At 41.8% G+C, this 24,281-nt stretch overlaps 1 protein-coding gene across 5 annotated transcripts in view; it reads left to right on the forward strand.

Annotated features, from left to right (window-relative positions):
- The first annotated feature begins 706 nt into the window (after nt 1–706).
- The window catches only part of Exoc1 (exocyst complex component 1), a 43,139-nt gene continuing 19,564 nt past the window's right edge, over nt 707–24,281 (forward strand). For 2 of the 5 annotated variants that reach the window (XM_021211337.1, XM_021211339.1), the window contains exons 1-9: nt 713–862; nt 5,021–5,154; nt 7,832–7,962; nt 9,978–10,137; nt 14,474–14,661; nt 15,612–15,839; nt 16,034–16,166; nt 17,711–17,820; nt 21,915–22,064. In XM_021211337.1, coding sequence (XP_021066996.1) covers nt 5,031–5,154; nt 7,832–7,962; nt 9,978–10,137; nt 14,474–14,661; nt 15,612–15,839; nt 16,034–16,166; nt 17,711–17,820; nt 21,915–22,064 — 1,224 coding nt within the window. In that variant the 5' untranslated portion in view covers nt 713–862; nt 5,021–5,030. Of the gene's footprint in view, nt 863–5,020; nt 5,155–7,831; nt 7,963–9,977; nt 10,138–12,944; nt 12,966–14,473; nt 14,662–15,611; nt 15,840–16,033; nt 16,167–17,710; nt 17,821–18,534; nt 18,589–21,914; nt 22,065–24,281 lie in introns of all 5 variants that reach the window. The other 3 variants (XM_029545160.1, XM_029545161.1, XM_021211336.1) reach the window with 3 other exon arrangements.

Below are 24,281 nucleotides of genomic sequence, written 5' to 3' on the forward strand. Positions count from 1 at the left end.
AAAGATTCTATTTCAGTATCTGATGTGAGTCGGCACGGGCGTAATTTCTAAAATGCGCCCAAGAAGAAGGTCTCTGCAGTTGGGGCACAGTATGAAGTGGATAAATGACATGATTCTAGACCAAAGCTGTTTATGGGGATTAAGTGGGGAGAAATTAAGGGTATAGTGACATCTAGGTTCCTCTCCCAGAGATTCTGACTTCACTAAAGTTCTTCCAAGAATGGAGTTAGCAGGGTTTTACATATGGACAGGAGAGAACACTTAATGAGCTGTCAAGTGAGTTGTCACAAATATCAGAATGGGTATGTCTAGAAAAAGGAAATATCACCATTATCAACGCCTCTAATCAGCCTATGTTAACGGTTCTCAACATTCCTAGGGCTGCAACCTTTCCTTATTTTGCAGTGGGTCCCAACTATTAAATTATTGTTTCTACTTTATAACTGTAATTTTACTACTGTTATCAATTGGAGTGTAAATATCTGATATATAGGATATATGATCTATGACCCCTATGAAGGGGTCGTTTGACCCGCAGGTTGAGAATCACTGGCCATTCTGCCTGCCGGCCCCGCCCCTGCCTTTTCCACGCCCACAGCCCGCCCCTGCCCCATCCATCAAGGCGATGTTCCGCCTCCTCCAAGTCCATTGGCCAGTCTGTTTTTCCTCTACTGTCTCCATTTCCGGCTCCACAGGGTCAACTTCCGGCGCCGAGCGGCACGTGACCGGATACGGGAAGTGGCGGGTTCTGGCCGTTTCTTTTCCCGGTTCAGTGAAAAGCGCTTCATAGCTGCTTTTGCTGCCGGCGCCCTTCCAGAGGCCGTCTTGGAGCAGCAACCTCGGCCGGCCGGCCGGCCTCGCGGTAAGCTTCCGGCCGGGGACCCGCGGTCCTGGAGGTCGTAGCCTAAGTGGAGGCTGTGTTGCATCCGCGCCGGGTCGGCCACTCCCCATGACCCGGCCCACCCACCCTGCTCCCCTCCGGGGCTGCAGAACCCGGGCTGCGTCCTTCCTTAGCCCGTGCCGTCCTGGGCTCTGGGAGAAGGCGGAGCCGGGAGGCAGCCGAGTCTCCGTCCGCAGTTCCGCCCATCCGGGACAGATCTCATTTTTGTCGGGCTAGCGTGGCCTGGGCTTCTGCTGGTCCGAATCAACATAACATGCCCTTATATTCTAAGTGCGCTGCCCAGCCTCTGAGCAGTTTTCTGTTCTGGATGACGTGTCTCCGTGTTGAGATGTCTCTACAGTACATGGGCCCAACCCACTAAGGCACTAGCATGGACACACAGTGTCACGATGGCCCTATTGAGCTGAAGGAAGTACAGTATGTACACGATGAGCAGAGGTTAGCTGCCTCTGTAACGGGCAGCCTTGAGCTTTTAGAAGGCGAAGATCTAAAGAGAACCCAGAATATGGGCGTGGGTTTTAGACCTGGGAAATAGTTGTGAAGGCCACTATTAATAATATTGGCATAATGTAAAGTTCAGTATAAACACGGGAGAATTCGTCACTAGCTCCAAAGAAGACTATCACAATGCTACGTCAGCCCGTTCATGTCTTAAAGATTCTCCGCTATACCCCAGAGTGCTGCCCGGCACTTAGTGAATAGCAATATTTATATTAGCAATATAGTAGCAATACTTATGTCTAATTCCTTCATGAGTTATGACCAGCCCTCTGCTGTTTTTACCGTTTACCATGTACTATGGTGAATATTGGCCATTGTTAATGGTTCTTTTGGCCAGCTTTTACTATGGCAATCAAACAGGTTACACCAAGAGATTGTTAGTGAGTACCCAATACACAAACCTGGGATAGAGCACCCCTTCTCCTCCTCCTCCTCTTCCTCCTCTTCTTCCTCCTCTCAAGAGATGGCTGTGGAGATATAGGAGATGACACTCATGTCCCCATTAGATAGCAAGCACTTGTCCCGTAAATACAGTAAGTGCTCTAGATATTTACATGAAAAGAGCCATGTGGATTGAGACTTTATTTGAGTCAACTAAATAGAAACGGAGAAATGTAGTTTGAATAGGGAAAAGATAGTGGTATGCCCTGCATGGGAAAGTGCTTAAGCAAAGAAAGAACAGAGTGTTCTGAGTGCAAGGCGTGTCTTGAGAAAGCTGGATTGCTGTTGACCAGGTGTGTGGTAGAATGAGAACTGCTTTAAAGTTATTTTCTAGTTTTTCAGGGAACTTGTAGAAGCCTAAGAGAGAGAGAGAGAGAGAGAGAGAGAGAGAGAGAGAGAGAGAGAAGAAGAAAAGAAAAAAGAAAAAGATAACACGTGCTATTACTTAAAGGCAGTAAGTCTTGGTTGCTGTGTTGTAGATGAAGACATTACAGGATATGATCACAGATTTAACGTTGGCATGGAGGAAGCAATCAATTAGGGTAGAGTTTGAATCTGGGTATTTTCTTACAGATTCGAAAGTTGGAAAGAGGTAACTCTGAGGGAACTATCCCTGGTCTGTTACTGAGTGGGGCAGTATTCCCTTAAATGTTTACTAAGCATGCACTGTGTGCCTCTCGGCAAATGCTAGGAGTACAAAGATGGATAAGATAAGGTTCTTGCCAACAGAGAACTCCTTTTCAGAGTAGTAGAGGCTAGACTGCACTAGCTATAAAACACAGGTCGGAAGCGCTGTTGTCAGCAGAGGTAAGATGGGGAACAGAAGAGGAGGAGTTTGTAGGAGAGAAGGCTTCAAAGAAGAGGCAGTGTGTTATCAGAATTCTTGAGGGCGAGTTGGAATTTGCAGTGACAAGAATTTGAGAAAAAGAAAAACAGTGAACAAAGTCCAGAGACAGAAGAATAGACTAGACAGTTTCCATAGGAAAAGGTGGACTAGAGCTTTAATGACACATCTGGGCCCTAGGACATATTAAGGGGAATTGTACTGGCTGGTTTTGTATATCAAGTTGACACAGGCTGGAGTTATCACAGAGAAAAGAGCTTTAGTTAAGAAAAATGCCTCCAGGAGATCCAGCTGTAAGGCATTTTCTCAATTAGTGATGGGGGGGGCACCATTGTGGGTGGTGCCATCCCTGGGCTGGTAGTCTTGGGTTCTATAAGAAAGCAAACTGAGCAAGCCGGGGGAAGCAATCCAGTGAGCAGCACCCCTCCATGGCCTCTGCATCAGCTCCTGCTTCCTGATCTGCTTGAGTTCCAGTCCTGACTTCCTTTGGTGATCAACAGCAGTGTGGAAGTATAAGCTGAATAAACCCTTTCCTCCCCAACTCGCTTCTTGGTCATGATGTTTGTGCAGAATAGAAACCCTGACCAAGACAAATTGGTACCAGCATAGTGGGGTATTCCTGTGACAACCTGACCATGTTTTGGGAAGGACTATGGAAGGACTTTGGAACTTTGGGCTAGAAGATCCATTCAGTGTTAAGAGCTCTGTAGGATGTTGTGTAGGAGCTTGGAAGATATGTTGAGAACAGTGCAGAGGATGGAGGCCTGGCTTGTGAAGTTTCAGAGGGAAGATTAAAGACTCTTTTCAGGGCCATTGTTACTTTGATTGTGAAGATTCTGTGGTTCTGGTTAGCTGGGGCTGAAGAATCAGCTGTGATTAACAAGATACCAGAACCACTAAAGTGAAACCTTTGCATTACTGGGACTATTGATGCTGGTTAGCTGGAGCTAAGAAATTAGCGGTGATTAAAGAGACCAGCATCATTGAGGTGAAATCTTCTGGGAAGTGTTTTCTAAGAGCACAAAGAGACAGTGTTCCTTGGCAGAGATAGCCAAGGTTGTACCTTCTGCTGCAGTGGGACTTGGTAATGTGTAAGAGTCACCCTGGTAGTACTGGTTTTGAAGGTTTAAAGGGGTAATGAAGAGCAACTAAAGCCTGGCACTGTGAGAGGCGGGAGGGACCATTATGGGTGGTGCCATGCTTGGGCTGATAGTCTTGGGTTCAATAAGAAAGCAAGCTGAGCAAGCCAGGGGAGGCAAGCCAGTAAGTAACATCCCTCCATGGTCTCTGCATCAGCTCCTGCTTCCCGACCTGCTTGAATTCCAGTCCTGACTCTCTTTGGTGATGAACAGCAATTTGGAAGTATAAGCTGAATAAACCCTTTTCTCCCCAACTTGCTTCTTGGTCATGATGTTTGTGCAGGAATAGAAACCCTGAGTAATATAGTCATGCTGGCTAGTTTTAGGTCAATGTGGCACAAGCTAGAGTCATCTGAAAGGGAACCTCAGTTGAGAAGATGCCTCCATAAGATCTAGCTGAAGGGCATTTTTAAAATTAGTGTATGATGGGAGCTGGGTCATAATAGTAGTTGCATGCTTGACTTGTAGAAGAACTGCCGGAATCTTTTCTAAAGCCTGTGTATCATTTGTGATCCTCCCAGCTGTGTGGGTGTTTCCTTTACCAGTGCTTGCTGCTATGTATCGGTTGGGATTTTATTTTAGCCTTCCCAGCAGTTGAAAGCAGTGGCTATCTCACTGGATTTCAGTCCCATTTCTCAAGTGGATAATGATATGGAATATTTGGGGTTTCTGGTATGCATCTTTGCAAAAACCTAAGGGCAGCTGCACATGGTTTTCCTCAGAGCACCATTCATAACCCTTTTCTTGGACATGGTCTCTCACCAGATTGGCATTCCACCAATGGGTGAAGCTGTCTGGTAGTGAACTCCAGGGATCTGCTTGTCTCTGCTTCCCCAGCACAAGGTTAAAAGCAGGCTCCACCATGCACTGCTCTAGAAATAAACAAGATTGGACTTGTGTCCTCCACGTACTAGGAAACACTTTACCAACAGAGCTGTCGCCCCAGCTCAGTAGTGAACATTTTTTGGTATATTTATTGGCTATTTGTACTGTGTGTGTGTGTGTGTGTGTGTGTGTGTGTGTGTGTGTGTACTGGTTTCTCTGATTTTATTTCCAAACTTGAAGCCCCATGCTTTTATGTTGTAGATGATTAATATATTTATGTATTTATTAAGAATGTATCCTTCAAGTCATAAGTGGAACACTTTATAAGGGAGGGCAGTGATTTTGAGAATTATTCTAAATGTTTTTCAGCTGAGAAAAGATGACAGCAATCAAGCACGCACTACAGAGAGATATCTTCACACCAAACGATGAACGCCTGCTGAGCATCGTGAATGTCTGCAAAGCTGGCAAGAAGAAGAAGAACTGTTTTCTGTGTGCCACAGGTAGGTGTTTATTAAGCAAAAATATGTACTTGATACCTTCCTTAGGTCATACTCTCATTGTTTCTATAACTGGGAGAATTATTGGGCTGACAAGTTAATTTTAATGGTTAATATTGACTGCTGAATGTTGTAAGAGAATTTTTATAGTGTGTGTTTAAGGTGGCTGACAAGGGAAGGGAGAACTCCGGGCGCGCAGCGTAAGGTGGTGACAGCTCTGGGACCTTAGCAGTGTGGAGGTGTCTCCTTACCCCTCTCCTTTCTGCTCTCCAGTGGTCATGTCTGGGACCCTGCATCTTACCACATTCCCCATGTGTAATTTCCATTTACTTGTCTTTAAACGTTTAATAAATTGAACTAAAATTCCTTGTGACCCTTCCCATTCAGCAGTAGATTCATGAGAATTTCGTTTTATTTTGAGTTTTTATTGTTTGTTTTTGAGACAGGATTTCACTCTGTTTTTCCGGCTGGACTGGAGCTCATATTGCTTCACCCACCTATGCAGTCTGCCAGCACAGCTGGCCATGAGTTAGCATCTGTTCTTATACAAGGCTAGAGCCTTGTCATAGTCGCTGCTATGGCAAGCTCTGCTGTGAGTGTCCCATGGTCCCCACACCCATCCCACCACGGTGAACAGTAGGTTTGTGCCTGGGCTTTGCTGTTTAAACAGCTCATCCGTGAATGTGTTCGTGCTTGTCTTGTGCTTACACACCAAGATTATTTTAAGGCAGGTACTTGGGTGTGGATTCTGCTCTGATATGCAGTTATTTTAAAAGGGATCCTTTTCATCCCTCAGCAGTGTGGTTCCCTTGTGTTCTCTTCATTCCTGATCAACAGTTGCTTCTGACAGACTAATTGTCAGGACAGCAGCGTGACATAGTATCTGTCTGTGGTTTCAAAATGTACTTTCCTAATTAATGATGAGGTTGAGCGTCCTCTCGTGAAATGATTGGCCATTTACTTGGGTAATGTACCACTTAAGACCTTTGCTCATTTTCCTATTGGATTGATTGTCATTATACAGATTTGTATAGTTGTTTTTAATTATGATTATCTGGATAGGTATATTAAGATAGATCTATTAGCTGCGTAGATATTTCTATTATGTGGTTGTATACTTTCTGGTTTGTGGCTTATCTTTACACTTTTTGTGATTCCTCTTAATGAAATTTAATTGTCATTAAATAAAATTACTTTGATGCTTTATGGCTTTTACTGCATTATTTCTTAAAGGTTTTGATTCACTTGTGTCTTAGTGTGGTGTATCTGTCTGTCTGTCCGTCTGTGTGAATGAGCACATGTTTGTATTTCAGGATTTTTCTTATATCTCATTTTATTTTACTTTGTTCTTTACTCTTTCATCTTAATTTTAGAATCAACTTCTTAAGTTCCAGATTCTGTTGTAGGGAACTTGCATTTTTTTTTAAAAATGGTATTTATAAACATACTTATTTTCTGCTTTTATAAGCCTTGCTGTTTTCTTTTAAAGTCTTTCATGTTATATTTGTTAAGATGTTTTCTTCCTTAGGTCTGTGTGCTGTTACCAGTTATAATGTAAGATTTGATGAAACAAAATGGTATGTTTTATAAATGCCCTGTTTGCCAGTATACTGGTTTAAGATTTTGCATCCATGTTCTTCATTTATGTGTAGTTTTCCTCTTGCTACCCTGGGCTGGTTAGCCATAGTTATTAAATAAGCCAGTGCATGCCCCTGGCGTTCTCACTAGAATAGTTGTGTGTTTGGAGTTATTCTCTTCTTGCAGACTTGGCGGGAGAAGCAGGTAGCAGTGCTGGACTAGAGTGGGAGGTGGGGTGATGGCACAGTTTTGCCCAGCAAATGCAGTTTAGTGCGTATCTTTCCCAAATATTCTTTAGTCCAGTGGGTCTCGACCTTCATAGTGCTGCTACCCTTTAACACAGTTCCTCATGTTGAGGTGACCCCAACCGTAACATTTTTGTTGCTACTTCATAGCTGTAATTTTGTTTTCTGAAATATCTGTTTTCCGATGGTCTTAGGTGGTTCCTGTGAAAGGCCTTTCAGTCCCCAGGTTGTGGCCCTCTGCTTTAGTCCATTTGGGTATATTAAGATTTCTAAGGGTATTTGGGGGTTTGTTGTTTGTTCGTTGTTGTTTGGAAAGCCATTTGCTTTTCAAATGTATCAGCATTCATTTCAAATCCAAACTTCGTTCTTATGCCAGAGTCATGTTTTGGAACTAGAACCTAGAGCATGTAATTTCTCTAATAGCATGCCTTGCTACATCAGCTGGAACCCTTGAAGAGCTGAGCACCTATCTTTTCCTTTTGTAGTAACTTCATTCCTATCCACCTCATACTACACTGTGCTGTCTGGTGTTGAATACTTGTTGCTCTTCGTGACGGCATTGGGCTCTTTCAGGACTCTCAGGATTTACGCGTGTCAATCATTAGATTTCTCTTCCTACCCTCTGTAAGAGGCCTGAAGCTTTACCTCTCGGGCATCTCTTGTCCTCCAACCCTCTAGTCTGATCTAGATGCTTCCTTTAGGACTCTGTGACCTCCTCAGCTGACTTGTCACAAAGCATTGCGCTTACTTCAGCGTTGCTGTCCAGGTCCCCAAGAGCCACATTTACAGTGTGTGCAAGAAGAATGAGTCAGGGACTGATAACGCTAACAGTCATGTCTGTGTGCTCTGTTCAACAGTGACAACTGAACGCCCTGTGCAGGTGAAAGTGGTCAAAGTCAAGAAATCTGACAAGGGAGATTTCTACAAAAGGCAAATTGCTTGGGCCCTGCGAGACCTTGCTGTGGTCGACGCCAAAGACGCCATCAAAGTATGTTTTCCATAGTCCTTTACTTGTGTTCAGGGAGAGTCTTTCCTGTTACATACAGCAGTGTGTGTCCTGAGATGGTCTAAGCTTGTTCTGTGGCTGTAGGTCTGCCCCCCGCTAGTCTAAAATACATTCATCTCTGCTTCTTCAGGCCTGCTATTAGACCACTTAATAATAATAAAACTACATACATGTGCTTGGTTCAGTTTTTTACTTTGTTAAAGCTACAGTTATATTCGTGCTGAAACTACATAAACCAGAGCAAAATAACCTTAATACTTTATATTTCTTTATTTAAATTAAATATACTTAATAGAAAATTCTATAAATTAGTATGGATTTCAAAGTAATATGTTGTGTGAGTTAACTCTAAAATGGTCATTGTTTTGGTAAGACTTGGTTCAAAAGCATGTGTCGTACATGGGGGGGCGGCTTCCTTTTTAATCCTCTCAAGTGAAATGAGGACTCAGCAGCTGGTGGAGCCAATCTGTGCACTGGACATTTGTGGTTCAAATAATGGGGTTACACACCTTATTTTGAGGTGATTAAATAAAATTTTAAGGATATAAATTTTATACCTTTTTTTGAGTGTGCTCAAACTTGGAGGACATAGCATGATTCAGTAACCACATTAAGGGGCTCAAGGCAGTTCTCAGCGGGATCCTGTGAATGTCACTAGAGCTCCCTCCCTCTCTTAGTTAATGGGGGCTTCCCTCTGTCTTCCCTCCTGGCTGCCTCTGACCCAGTCATTGCACAGTGGAGCACTGCAGCACACCCACTTTGTGTTGGTGGGGCGCAGAGCAAAGCTCACACCACTGTCACAGTCAGACCTCTGCTAGAACTCCTAAGGTCCTGCCTGCTTGCCAGAGGTACAAAGGAAAGTGGTAGAGGCATCTGTAAATTGATCTGGTAAGATAAAACTCCAGGATTCTGTGTTTGCTAGTTTGAGACAAGGCCTCGTGCAACCCATGTTGTCCTCAATTTTACCGTGTAGCTGAGGCTGCCTCTGAGCTCCTGTTCTCTGTGCCTCTATCTCCCAATGTTGGGATGACAGACATGCACCACTGTGCCTGACTGAAACTGGTTTTACTCTTACTGTGGTATAAATCCAGGCATTAAAAAGTTGAATAAAATGAAAGGTAATTGAGTCATGTACCTGTCTCTCTCTGTCTCTGTCTCTCACAAACACACACACACACACACACACATACACACAGGCACGCAGGGTTTAGGGAAATGTATAAAGTGGTTTGACAAGATAGAGGGAGGAGTATTTAGAAAAAAATAGAAAGTTTTAAGAAGTGCTCCGGCAGCTTTCAGAAATGCACCTGCTGCATAGCTGCCTGCAGTTCCCATGGCACTCACTGCCCAGTGCTTTCTCAGACAGACTCCTCTCTGCTGACTGGCCTCATGGTTTTGTGTGTTGCCTTTTGAGATGCCTATAATTATTCTACATTTTCAAAACAGTAAGTGCAGCTCTTGTTTCTCACCTCAGTCTTAGAAAATACACAAGGATTTAGATTAAGTTTTTCCTTATGTTTTATCAGGTATATTCTTTAATTGGGAGTTAGTATCAAAGCACACATTGTCAAAGAAATTATGTAACCAAAATTTCTACCTAAAGAAGATACCCACATTAAAGCTAGATAGCATTGCCGTGTTACTACAGGGAGACTGAACACAAAGCCACTAAGTGTGTGTAACCTGGCCTTTTCTCACTCCTAGACTTTAAGGGTACAGAGGGAAAGTGACCACTGTAGGATGTTGTTGCTTGTCCAGTTTTTGCTATAAATTATATTCTCCAAAGACTTTACGTCACTAGTTTGATGTGTGTATGTAGTAACTGAGCCTAGCCCTTGACCACATGAAGCAAGTAGATCCCTAGCCATTTACATGATATCTAATGGTCTTTTTTTTGCCTCCCAAGAACAGCTTCCATTCTTAACTTTTAAGTAAATTTTATAGTAACAGTGAAAAAATGATAGGATAAAAACCTATTTCTACACTCTTTATTCTAGGAAAACCCTGAATTTGATTTACATTTTGAGAAAGTCTATAAGTGGGTGGCCAGCAGCACAGCTGAGAAGAACGCCTTCATCTCCTGCATTTGGAAGCTGAACCAGCGCTATCTCCGCAAGAAAATCGACTTTGTTAATGTTAGCTCGCAGCTTTTGGAAGGTAAAGTGGAGGAGAATGTATGCGTGTGATCACATGTGTCCTTAAATGACTATATCATTTGGCACTATTCACAGTAACTAGGATACTGAGTTTGCCTCCCAATATGTCATAAAACATGTCAAAATCATTTTTCTTACTGAAAACATTATATGCGTACATTGTAGGATATTGTGAGTCTTTTGGGTAACTTAGTGAGATGCTGTCTAAAAATCAGAGGTGGTCGGCTGGAGACGGCTTATTGGTAGAGCCCTTGCCTGGATGTGCAAGGACACTGTTCAGTCTCAGTACCTAAAAAATACTGCTGCTAACCCTTCAACATATAGATTCTTTAAGGCTTTTTTCTATGAATACCTAAATAGAGAAGTGTACACTTTTGTTTCTTAACATTCTTTTTCATAGAATGAATTCAGCACAAACTTGTTTTTAATGTCACTAAATACTTACTCTAAAATTTATTTTAAACAGCTGTGGGAATAAAAGTACATAAAAGTACTTTTATGTCTAGCAGAAGACTAACACAATTCTGATGTTATACTACCTGAGTTTAAATTCTGCCTTTGCCGGCTATTTCCTGGCTTTACGTAGTTAATGGAAGCCTCAGTTTCCCTTATTTGTAAAATCGAAATGATGATAATATCTCACAGTTATTATAAATAATGCATTTCTTAGCATGAGAAGAAGGGTCTCAGGTGTATAGTAAATGCTCAATAAATCTCATCTCTTCTGGGCAGCAGAACCCCCGGACAGGAGGTTGATGAGGGCGTCTGATTTGTCTGCCTTTGCAGGTTTGACTGTGTGGCAAGACAACCTCTACTCTGAAGTATGAAAATGTTCAGTGAGGTCTCATTCTCTGCAGTTTCTTTCCTTGGGGTGTAGGCTCCCTGTGGAAATGGTTCTGAATGCCCTGGGGATGCCCTGTGCGTATCACACTTTATCTCACAGAAGAAACCAGCTTGGCTGTTGTTTTGAGACAGGGTCCCCTGTGAAGCCCAGGGTAGCTTGGAATTCACTGTGTACCCTGGGCTGACTTTGAATTTGTGGCAGGCCTCCTGCCTAACATTCCTAGCGAGCCATCATGTCTGCTTTAAAACTTTGACCATGTGTTTATTGGAAGGAGGACATGTGCATCCCAAGGTTCTTGTGTGGAGGTCAGAGGAAAATGCTGTGAAGTTGGTTCTCCTTCCATCTTTATATGGCTTCCAAGGCAAGCACCTATACCCACTGAGTTAGTCTCTGGCCCAGTATGTAATAATTTAAGATATAGTTTGAAGCAAACCATTTATCTAGCTACTTGCCTCTTTATTGGTCCTCTTTTTATTTGGCTGTGGCCGTTTCTCCTTTCAAATAGATTATTCTTCTCAGCAGTTCTACTCTCTAGCCTTGGTGCTTAGAACTGACAGAAAGCTGGCAGATATATCTGTCAGGCCTGAGCAGCCCCCAGATTCCACCCAACCCATACACTGGCCTTGGTTAGGAACATCAAGGGGATGCCCTGTCACCAGTGCCTAGACTGTGGGTGTGCTGGGGACATGACTCCTTACAAGTGTGTGATCATTTACGGATTCATTTGTTTTGAATGACTTTGAAGATTTTTGTTTTGTTTGTTTTACCAATTGAAGCAAGAATATTCCGATTAGCTAATCAGCCATTGAAAAACTTGCTATTCTGTTTTCAAATATTATGTTTCCAGATGGTGTGTATATGTAGTGTATATTTTAAGTTGATGTATTTCATTAGGACAACTACATTGAAAAATGCATACTTTATCACTAAAAAACATTAACAAAAGAATACAAAGACTATTGCTAATTTTAAAGATAAAATTGAACTTTTTTTAAAGGTACTTAATTTTTCAGGACATACAACCAAAATGTTGATGTTTCTAAAGATGAGCTCCAGTTGAAATTGGTTTTAAGGATGCTAAAGTCCTTCAGGATGTCATTTCAGAAAGCATTTTCTGTTGACCAGTAACCGTTGGTTGTTTTGGCTTAGTGTTCTGGGAAAGCTTTATAAATGTCTAAAACTAGTCCTAGTGGGCCCTAAAATCACAGCCATTAATGCCAGTTTTTAAGAAGTAAATGTCTTTAGGCTTTAGATAATGTTAAGGAGGGAAACCCACATTACAACCTTTTGAAGAGCTAAGTTATCAGCCAAGTAAGTCAGCAGTGCTGTTGTAACTGTCCATGCAGCAGCGGCAGCAACGTCAGTAGTTTTTATAAATGACAATGGGATGCTGGAGTTTTACAGATGGAGAGGGAAGTTCTCTTTGTTTTAGCCTTGTCTTTTTTTATCCTTTGACTTGCAGCCAGATTTTTAAACAATCTTCCACTTGAATCCTTGAATGCCTGCTTGTACCGAAGTCTCCTGTGTTCGTTTCTTGCCTCAGTGTTATTCTTTGAAACAGTGTTTTGTGACTAATCTTTTGTGAGGGAGTGTCCTGGCAAAGCTTTGGGCCTTGAGTGAAAATAACCACACTGAACGCATGAGTCAGAGCTGACTTGAAAATAATCCCAGGAAACGGCTCGCTTCCCATTGTCCTTCCTCAAGGACGCATCATGCACTGCTTCTGAAAGGGAAAAGAAAATAGGGACGTACACTTTGAGACAACGAATAAGAAAACAAGCATGCAAGTTTAGCTTCTTAGGTATCGTCCCACTGTGTCTGGATGTTGCCCTGAGACCCTAAGTTTAGCATGAAGTTCAAAGGAGATATGGGTAGTAGTTAAAAGTTTTACATCTGTGTACTTTCCTACCCAGCTAATATTCTTTGCTTCCTTTCCTCTGCCTTCTTCATACCTTTTCCTCCAGAACTGCCTAAAGTTACAGAAGGTGCGTAACACCTTTTCTTCCTATTCTAGTCCACATGTATGTATCACTTGCTCTGTTATCCATGGGGTGTGTATTTCATGGAGTTGTGTACAAGGATAAATGTATTCAAAATCCATATAGTAATAAAACCAATAGTAATATTCATTATTAGCTTCCAAAAGACTATTTCAGGGAAAGAAAATAGTACTAACATAGTCTTGATACCTTAAAACACTTGTTTGTTTCCAGTGTTTAGTGTAACACTGTGGTGGGTTATTTAGGCAGTACCTGCCCCCTAGTGGTTAATATGGAGTCACATCTGACAGTTGAGCGTCTCCACAAGGAATGAAATAGTCTCATTGAAAAGACAAAGAAGATAGAGCAGTGCTTCTCTAGAAATATTTCTAGAGCAAAATCTGTAAATTGTTTATGTCAGAAATTTTAATCTCTTTACCCCCCTTGGGACATAGCAAAATCTGCCTAATTTATTATCTTCTTCAGAGTAAACATTGTCTCACTTAGAATTATCAGGTTTTGTTCTGAGACAAACAAATGTATTTTAAGTCCTGCTGAATGAAAATACTCATTTTCAAGTAAAATACCAAATACAAAGAGCATCCAGACTGTAATTTAATCCCTGCCACGGTCAGTCTAGAGTCAGTAGTAGCTTGTCTGTAGTTAGGGCCCACAGTGATTTCCATTTCACCTCCACCACACTCAGCTCAGAGTTTGTATAAAATGCTTGAACACTGTGTTCCTTTCTCCAAAGTGGATCAAGATGAGGTCTGTCGGACTGACCCCTTATATGCTAGGAAGCTGGAAACTATGCGATTTTATAATTTCATATCACCATGTTGTTCTCAAATTACTAAGGAAGTTCCTGTAGTTTATCTTTAGCTGTTTTATCTATGCATGTGAAAACAATAAAAAATTGAAAATGCAGTTAATATTTTCAGTATTCATAATTTCTTGTTGATAATACACTTCTCACTTCAAAGTTATTTGAAAGGGGCATGTGTGTGTGTGCGCGTGTGCGCATGCGTGTACATGCGCGCCGTGTATAAGAGAGACAGACAGATTTGTTTTTTAAAAAAATGAAAATTAGCAAAAATAACAAGGGGAAATGCTACCAGGAGAGAATTGTTTCCCATGTTCACAGTTGATCAGTGTTTTGTTAGAGCAGCACCCACCAGGGAGAAATTAGGTTCATTTCCTCATGCTTTCTAGTTTAGTAGAATTATGTTCTGAGAGATTGTGACTAAAGCCCATTTTAACACTTGTAAGTCAGCAAGCATACTAGACTGCATGCTTTCTGTTGCTCTTAGGACCTAACTTCAGCATCATTGTGGTTCTGTGTGAAAATGAGGTTTGAGACTTCTTTTCATACATTCTGAATCATTCTTTTCTATCCTTCATCTACTAAGTGTGCCCTGTGCTTGTAATTGGTCCTAACTAGCTATCAGTTTAACGCCCATGCTGGACTTCTTCACATTTTTGACGACTTTCTTTCCTTACCTTTTTATCTTAAGAATCTGTTCCAAGTGGAGAGAATCAGAGTGTAACAGGAGGGGATGAAGAAGCGGTAGATGAGTACCAAGAGTTAAATGCAAGAGAAGAGCAGGATATCGAAATAATGATGGAAGGCTGTGAGTGCGCCATTTCTAACGCTGAAGCCTTTGCAGAGAAGTTGTCCCGAGAGCTGCAGGTGCTCGACGGGGTAAGAGCTGCTCGTGCCGTCAGTGAGTGCTGCAGTGGATGGAAGACAGGGGCTGATGATGCTCAGGCCTTCTGCCTCAGCACCTGAGCTTCTGGAAGTGGGATTACTGTGTCTTTGTCAGCTTGTAGTAGCTGTTTAAAAGATGAACCTGGTGCTGAGGAGATGGCTCAGTGGCTAAAGCACTTGCCATCTTGCTCAGGTCCTAAGTAAATACTTGGGGCATAGCAGCTCTTCTGTAGTCCCAATGCTTGTAACTCACATAGTGGGTCCTCTGATTGGACCAGACAGATCAGGGACCTCTGGGTTCAGGTGAGAGATCCTATCTCAATAATAAGGAACAGAGCAATTAAGGAAGACACACCCTACACTTGGTGTCTATGCTTACTTACACAGATGTCAGTGAATATTCACACACATTCACACGTGCACACACTCAGACAGACACACACTCACTCACTAAAAACCATTTCCAGTGAAGACATTTGGCTAAGGCTAAGGCTTTAGATTTTGGAGTGTTCTTATTATGCAATGGTGAAAGAAAAAAGTAGATAACCAGACATCACCTTAGACATCGTCCCCTAGGCTCTGAATAGTTCATTACCAAAGAGTAAGCATTTTTTTTGTTGTTGTTGTTTTTAAAAAGCTAATAAGGACAAACTAACACACAAGAAAGGTAGCTGAAGTAAATGTGGGGAGCAGGGTAGTGTGGGGAGGGGGAAGGAGCTAGAGCTTCCAGAGGTTTTAGAACAGGGCCTCTGCTATCTCTGCACAGCTTCTGAAGTGTGGTCTCAAACCCCAGTATAGAGGCAAGCAGACCTTCCCAAAATACTGTGGGGAAAGTGAACCAGGAACTGGCTGACTAGACCAGAGAGCTCTGGCAGCATTTCACCTCTGTACTTCCTGTGCACATTTAAGCAGCAGGAACCTTTACATTGCCTTTCACTTTGTAGGCCAACATTCAGTCAATCATGGCCTCTGAGAAACAAGTGAACACCCTGATGCAGTTGCTGGATGAGGCGCTAACGGAGGTGGACCAGATTGAGCTGAAACTGAGCAGTTACGAGGAAATGCTCCAAAGTGTGAAAGAGCAGATGGATCAGATCTCTGAGAGCAACCACCTGATTCATCTCAGCAACACGAATAATGTGAAGCTCCTGTCCGAGATAGAGTTCCTCGTGGTGAGCATTGCCATAGGCTGCCAGCAGGGCAAAAGCAGGAAGCCTAGTGGTGTTATGTGAAACTCCTTTATAAACCAGCTTCCTGTGAGATGAGGATGTACAGGGGTACAGAGACTGAGTGGCAGGTGAGTGGCGCCCTGCCTGCATTTTCTCCACAATTGCACATGCAAGTGGTGTGTTTGAATGTGTTCCAGAACCACATGGACTTGGCCAAAGGTCATATAAAGGCCCTTCAGGAAGGAGATCTTGTTTCTTCCCGAGGCATTGAAGCCTGCACCAACGCTGCTGACGCCCTGCTGCAGTGCATGAATGTTGCTCTTCGCCCAGGTATGTAGCCATGATAAAATCTGACCAAGTACTGAGACTAACAGTGGGACTTGGTAGAAATATTTTGACAAGAAGTAACTTGGGCTAAGTGATTTAGGGTTACTATATTAGCTATACAAATGAGTTTCACAGATTCCCCAACAAATTCCTATTAACACTTATCTTTCTAATTTCAGTCCCTTCTAATGGACCATCTTTACCTTTACAAATGTATTAGTATGCTCTATCTAGTTTTTATTTGTTTAATTGGGGGTTAGCATCTCACTGCATAGCCTAGGCTGGCGTCACACCTATAGTCCCCCTGCTTCTCTAGTGCCAAGTCTATAGGCATGCACCACCATGCAGCACTCTCACCATGATCTTGTTTAAAAATATAGCTTGCTTGCTTGCTTGCTTGCTTGCTTGCTTTCTTCCTTCCTTTTTTTTTTTTTTTTTTTTTTTTTTTTAAAAAAAAATTTCCTTTTTTTTTTTTTTTTTTTTTTTTTCAAAATTTTTTCTTTCTTTTTTTTTTTTTTTTTTTTTTTTTTTTTTTTTTTTTTTTTTTTTTTTTTTTTTTTTTGAGACAGGATTTCTGTGTAGCCCTGGCTGTCCTGGAACTCACTCTGTAGACCAGGCTGGCCTTGAACTCAGAAATTCGCCTGTCTCTGCCTCCCAAGTGCTGGGATTAAAGGTGTGTGCCACCATGCCCGGCAAAATATAGCTTTCTTATTGTATGTGTGTGCACGTATGTGTACATGTATACACTGTGTATAACAGTGTCCATGCTGAGGTCAGAAGACTTGTTTGTAGATTCAGTTCTTCTACACCTTTAGGGTTCTTGAGGTTGAGCTCAGGTTTCCAGGTATGTGTGCAAGCACCTTCACCTCCGGAGCCATCTCGCTGCCCTGCCACAGTCGCTCGATGCTGCTTTAGACGAAGCAGAAAAGCACAAGTAGACGATAGGACAGGCCAGAGAAGATAGGGGTTTCTAGGCAGCGGTTCCAAAACCTGAGTGTGCAGTCAGATCCGCTAGAGGGCTCATTGAAACATTACCAGGAAATCCTCACACTCGGTAGGTCTGGGCTGAGGTCCTAAAATTCTTATTTCTAGTGGTTGCCAGGTGATACTGAAGAAGAACCAGTGTGCTGTATTACTTTTTTTCCTTTTAAAGTTTTACAAAGCACATGAATAAGCCATTACAGCTTTGGATTCTTCAAAAGTTAAGTCTGGGTATCATTAGCACAGTACAGATTTGAGCTACAGCTCAGTGGGAGACTGTCTGCCTACCGTGCACAAGGCTCTGGGTGCGCCGGGATCTGGGGTTGATAGGCTTATTAAGCACGGAGGGGAGGTCAGCAAGATGGTCCTCAAGAAGAGGGGCTGGCTGGACAGCTTGGCCACCTGAGCTGGAGTTCTGGGACCCATGGAAAGGTGAAGGCTGGGGAAGGACTCCACAGACTTGTCCTCTGACTGCTACCAGCACATTGTGGAGAGGCGTTTCTTGTTCCTCTTTGCCCTTCGTGAGTGAGGAAGTGAGTGAGTGAAGGACTGTGGTTGTGCCATAGGCCATGACATGCTCCTGGCCGTCAAGCAGCAGCAGCAGCGCTTCAGTGACCTGAGGGAGCATTTCGCCCGGAGACTGGCCAGCCATCTCAACAATGTTTTTGTTCAACAGGTAATTTTAATCTACTATTAAAACTGACATGTTTCCGTAGGTCATTTATATGTTGCCCTAAACTTAAATTCCCCCAAATATTTACTGTGTTTATTTGGGGCTATAGTGTATTCCTTCCCACATTTCTATGGTTTGAAGACTTTGAAATCTGTGCATAGTTCCTCACAGATGTACCGAGGACTGCAGGTAACCCTTTACATAGACGTCAAGTTCCTTCTAGCTGAAACGGATGCTAGGAATCAGACAGCTAGATTCATTAGTTACATAAGCAGTTGGCAGGCATGCGTTAACTTTTGAGCCTTTGTGTTTTTCAGTGTTCCAAGGTGAGAATCAGACCAGACTTCAATGTTTCATAAGTTCTGTATAGTCAAATACAGTGTGTGTATGTAAGGAGACAGCTGGTTCAGCTGTGACTCTTAGTTGATTGGGTCTCCATGTCATAAACTTGCCTCTCTTGCTTTGGAAAGAGATGTTATAATTAATGATAAGGTAGGAATATTTTAGTAAGGCCAAGGGACCTTACAAAATTTAAACAAAAGATATTTTAATAGTTAATTAGATTCTTGTAGGGGGTTTTGTGTTTTATTTTATTACACATATTGAACAGAAAAATCAGGAAAAATCTTAATAATCGATAAATTCTCTCTGAAAACATTGGATTTTCTTTGAAGTATTCTAAAACAATTGTCTTTCTTATATTTTATTTCCAACTAGTTTACTCAGGCCCTCCTTCAGCTCTATAACAGGTCCTACTTTCTTTCGGTTCCTGTGAGTACGTCAAATTGGCTCAAGCCTCTGTGATTTTTTTTTTTAATCTGTCTATAAAGTTTGCTAAAGTTAGCAGCAGAACATTTATGCTTACAGCTTAACTTAACTGATTTAAGCTACCCATTAACTATATTTGTAATAGTTTTTAAATATCCCATTTGTCCAAAAAGGCATTTAACCTCATTCTGCTTGCCTTTCTCCCTGTTTCTCATCTCCTTGATTTTTTTAGTAATTACTTGTCAGTGGTTGAGGTGCATTGTGGACACTGCTTCAGGATAAATGCTACTGATCCTGTCCGCGAGAAGCCCAAAGTCTAGGGCAGGAGACAGACACCCTTGGGAGTACGGCTCTCACTGGTTTTATTAAGCGTGGGAGCGGGGAGACAGGGTAGACGCCTCAACAGTTCACTGGATTTGAAAAATAGCAAGAAATCAACTGAAAAGTCACATAGGAAACTCCCATTTTTCTTAGCTTATTACTTTTAATGCTGTTGGCAGTGATACTGTCCACATGTATAATGACATCAAAAATGTCAGTTGACAGTGGTCTTTTTGCATCCTTAACTATTGGTTATAACGTGCAGTTATTCATTCTGTTTGCTTCTTTGCCTTTTAAACTAATGGCTTTGTTTAAAATGAATGCTTCTCATTTCTGAAACTCTACTATGTACTGTTAACATGTGCGTGATGCATGTTAAGAATGAGAGTGTTGCATCAGCCTGTGATGTGTTGTTAAAGATGGAGAAAGATGTCTCAAGTGCAAGAAAGAGATCGATGGTCTCTGTTGAACTTAGTCACCAGGTTCCTAGCAGAAGGGCTAAAGAGCATGGCGATTTCCATTCCAGAGAGGGGAACAGCTGGGAGGATCCGACCAGCGCATGGTGGTGCATCTCTCTCAATCCCCGCTTTAGTTGCCTTGCTCCATAACAGAGAATCAAAGTATCTACTCCACTTAGACTAATATTTGCCTATAGTAGGTTGCCCCATGGTAACTTTTATTAAAAGTTATAGTGCCTGACTGGATGTAGAGGCACATGCCTTCAGTCTCAGTACTAGGGAAGCAGAGGCAGGCAGATCAGGCTAGCCAAGGCTAAATAGTGAAACCCTGTATTGAAAACAAGCAAAAATTACACACATATACACATACACACACACACACACATTGGTAAAATCTTAGAGCTAACCATGTTTTTATGTATTTTAATTTGAATAACCTGTGAATTATGTTAATTATTTTAGATGAGAAGTACATTACAAGGGTCGACTTTGTATAAAAGGTACCTAGGCCACGGGCACTCAGTAATTCTGTAATTGTTGTTGGTGATCTATTATTATATATAATAGAAGCCTTTAAAATGTTCAATGTTTTTAAGCATATGAAGAACAAAATTCTTTATACCTTGTGGCTAGCATGTGATTATTTTTGTAATATTGATTGAATTAAGCACCTTAAACAATTTTACAATTTCCTATCCTTTTATGGGAAATTTATCTAAAATTATATTTTTAATAACATTCAGTCTATCTTGACAGTAATTAAAGGTAATGATACTATGTGAAACACCAGTTTCTCAGGTATTTGACATGAAAATGCTGAGAAAATTTAGCACAGTAACATATGCAAAGAGCTTTGTAAACAGAAAGGTTCTCCACACAATTGCTAATAATTCTTCCACATCCCCGGAGAGATTTTTTTTTTAAAATGATTTAAAAGCTTTCTCAACCTGAAATAATGTAACTTAACATATAGTAGACTGAGTGAATAGTTATACAAAATGTAACTTTGTGTCTTGAGTCACTGAGAAAAGTTATGAAGAAGGATATTTTGGGTGATGGGAGCATTTGCGACATTGTTCATTAGCACAGTGTTTGGAACATTTGTGAAGCAGGAGACTCTCTTCTCTCTATCAGCACCACTAGGTAAGAGACTTCAGGCTCCTTCCCAAACCTGCAAGTGTAGAGTTTATGAACACCTGCGTCTTAATGTGCAATTCTTAGAACGCTTCTGTAATGTGATGTTACACCAGCCATGACAAGTATAGAGGTGAAGACAGAACAGTGATACGTAATAAAGTGTGAAAATTACAAGTGCTAAATCTTTGAAATTAAAATAATTTTAATTCCTTAAACTCAGGATGCTTATCAAACTATTGTATTTCAACTAGAATTATATACATTTAGGTGACTTTACCAAGAAATTAATTATCCAGCTCCTTTCTCTCTGATTCAGTGCAAATTTAATAGTTTCCATAAAATACAGAAACAGTGTCTAACTAGGTAAGTCAAATGAACTAATGAATGAAATGAGGCTTGTGTTGGCCTTTGCTTGCTTGGTGGGAAGTTGTTTCAAGTAGAATCTGCTCTTGCAGCTCCTCATCTCTGGGGTCCTTGCTGACTAAGCTCCAGGGCACATGCTGACTAAGGAGGGAGAAAGAGCTGGGTAGTTCAACAGAGCCTGAGGTGTTACATCATAGAGGGGTGCACACACTCATGGCTGTATGCACATAAACTCGAGGGATAGTTGAGAGTTTGCAGTTTTTGATTCTGGCTCAGTGCTTTTGTTTGAAGGATTTTAAAGAAAGACAGAAGTTAGACTTGGTTGAAGAAGATTTCAATTATGGCTTTCCTTCTGTGTGACCTGACCAAGTCATGGGTTCTTCTAGAAAATAGGGTTAATAGACAATAATCTAGCAGTCTATGTTTTTCTAAAGCAAAAGTCGAGATATGTGATCTAAGGTTATTTATTATTAATTTATTTACATAAAATTGTCAAGGCTAGAAATAGTCATATATAGTAGTTTGACTAGCATATCACTATAATGGAAAAAAAAAAACAGAATTACATGTTATTAGGGATTATCATAGAAAGCCCAAGATTATAGCCATCTGTAGTCCTTGCGAACTTTAAATTCCACATCTTGCCCACTTTTATCAGTTGAAAAGTCTTCTTCTGCTAGTGGGACTCTGATTAGACAGTCTGGGAAAGATTCCCCTTTGGTGTGTTTCCTAACACAGTCTGTATGGAGACGGTTATTGCTTAGTAAGTTGTAAAGTGATATAGAGAGATAAGCTTTATACAATTTTTTTAAAAGATGAAATTAGCTTTATCACAGCGCCACCATGTGTGCCTGTGAATGGTAATGGTGCTGGCGCTAGCACTAGCATCCCGTGGGTACCCAGGATGATGAAAGGAGACAAGTAGGGGCTCGGTTTTGATTTTTCTGTATTCACTTGGTATTACGACTACATCTGGTCACTGTCTGGCCTTTTCTGTCATAGCAGTGGTCCCTGAACGTCCTGTCATACTCATTTACTTGTTTACCCTAGGGTCATGATCAGAGTTCAACTCTTGCTCAGCACTCTGTTGAACTGACTCTACCCAATCATCATCCATTTCATAGAGACTTGCTCCGCTATGCCAAGCTGATGGAGTGGCTAAAGAGTACAGATTATGGAAAGTACGAGGGACTAACAAAGGTATGGAACTGATGGCGGTTACTCACTGGTTCTATAATAGAGTCTAAGTTACAGATTTAGTTTATTAAGTTTGAAATACTAAAGAACGTTTTTGACAAAGCAAATGATAATTGAATTTCTGAGTGCTCATATATTTACTTGAATAAAAAGAGCCAAATTTTGAACTTCACTGTAAAACAGGATTAAGCCATGTTGTAACTTGAAATATTTGTCTATTTAGTCCAGTTGTCATGAGCAGTGCTTTTTTCTTTTGTGTGGGTCTGTGTGTGCATCTGTGTGTTCACTTGTGCGGGCATCAGGGGAGGGCACTGGGCATCTTCCTCTGTTGCTGTCTGTCTCGTTCTATTTACATGGAGTCTCTCACTGAACTTGGGACTCATTTTCAACTAGGCTGGCTGGTCAGCAGATCCCAAAGATCTTCCTGTCTCTGCTTGCCCCTTTCTCTGGATTATATGGTCACAACCAGCTTTTATTTATTTATTTAAAGATTTCTTTTTAGTTCTGTGTATGTGTCCGAATAAGTGTATATGAGTGCCAGTGTCTACAGAGGTCAGAAATGTTGGATCCAGCTGGGTGGTGATGGCACACGTCTTTAATCCCAGTACTGGGGGGGGGGGGGGGGCAGAGACAGGCGGATTTCTGAGTTCAAGGCCAGCCTGGTCTACAGAGTGAGTTCCAGGGCAGCCAGAGCTATACAGAGAAACCTGTCTCGAAAAACCAAAAAAAAAAAAAAAAAGAAAAAAGAAAAAAGAAATGTTGGATCCTCATGGAGTTGTACTTACAAGTGGTTGTGAGCCTCCTGACATGTGTGCTGGGAACCAACCCCAGCTTTTCTGGAAGAGCAGAACATGCTCTGGGCTGTTGAGCCATCTCTCCAACCCCACACCCAGTTTTTTGCATCTGACCTAGGTCATTATGCTTATATAGCAAAGCACTTTACCCACTGACCCATCTCCTTAACCTCTTCTGGGTGATTCTTTATGTGCAATATAGACATTTGGGTGTATAAACATGCATAAGGGAATTTTTAACCTCCTCAAAATGTATAACCTGTTTGGGTTTGTTTGTTTGGTCTAAAGAACAGGTGGTGGTGGGAATATAAAGTGGAAGAGTGGCTTCACAGTCAGAAGAGCCAGGATGACAGTGAACTTGCCAGGACTGTCATGAACTCGTGACCACAGTCTATGTACGCTGTTCAGTCGTAGTCTCTGTGTTAGCTCTGCCTGCTGTCAGAGGGAGCTTTCCTGGTGAGGGCTGAGTGAGGCAGGCTGCGCCGGCTCCTCTGGCAGGACAGTGGTGCTCTGTTCTCCCTCAGCCCTCGGCGTAGAGTTCAGCTTCCCTGAGCAGTGTCAAGCATGGGCTCCTTGTGAGTGGGCCTGAAATCAATGGGGAAATTGTTGTTTATTCTCACAATAATTGTGCCACTATTAAACTGGCATATCATGCCGGCAAGTCAGTGTTGTAGATCACAGGGACTGTAGCTGGGTTGGTGTTCACCTCTGTCCCCTGTAGTGTGCAGAGCATCTTCTGGTACCATGAATTCTAGTCAGTTGGTGAAGGTTCTAGGTAGGTATTGGCTTGACTTATCCACATTCAGTGAGGTGTGTGAGTGTTGTCTGTAGCAACAGGGCCTTTCCATAATACACTGAGATTTTCAGAAAGGGAAGATGAAATCTGGTAAAATGTATTTTCAACCCGTAATTTAAAATGCCTTTCAAGAGCTGGTGAGATGGGTCATGATGTAGTAAAGGCAACGGCTTCCAGTCCCAACTACTTGAGTCCCTAGGACCCCCAGGGTAGAAGGAGGAAACCAGTGCTGGTGTGTGAGGTGTGCGAGGTGTCTGCTGACTTCTTCCCACTCTCACACTCTCAGCCTCTTCTCTACCCCACACAGTGTGAGTGCATACACGGAATTAAAATGTTCTTCAATTTTTATCCCCGAGTTGTCTGTGTGCATCTGACCCGGCTCGGTAGTGTAAGGCTACTTTTGCTCCTCAGAGGGAGGCTGCTGAGTGTTAGTGCAGTTCTTCTGTTGTGCTACTCTGTTTTGTTTCATTCAACAGAATTCTGATTTGGAGGTATGTTAAGTAAAAATATTTATAGTACTCAAATTCTTTCCTTTTTGAAGTTTTAGGACATTAATATTTTAAATAACTAAATGCTTCTTAAGAGTTTCATGCCAACAAGTGCTTTGTCCCCTAGTGACTATTCAAATAA

This window comes from Mus pahari, chromosome 13 (assembly GCF_900095145.1).
Source record: "Mus pahari chromosome 13, PAHARI_EIJ_v1.1, whole genome shotgun sequence".
Taxonomy (NCBI): Eukaryota; Metazoa; Chordata; class Mammalia; order Rodentia; family Muridae; genus Mus; species Mus pahari.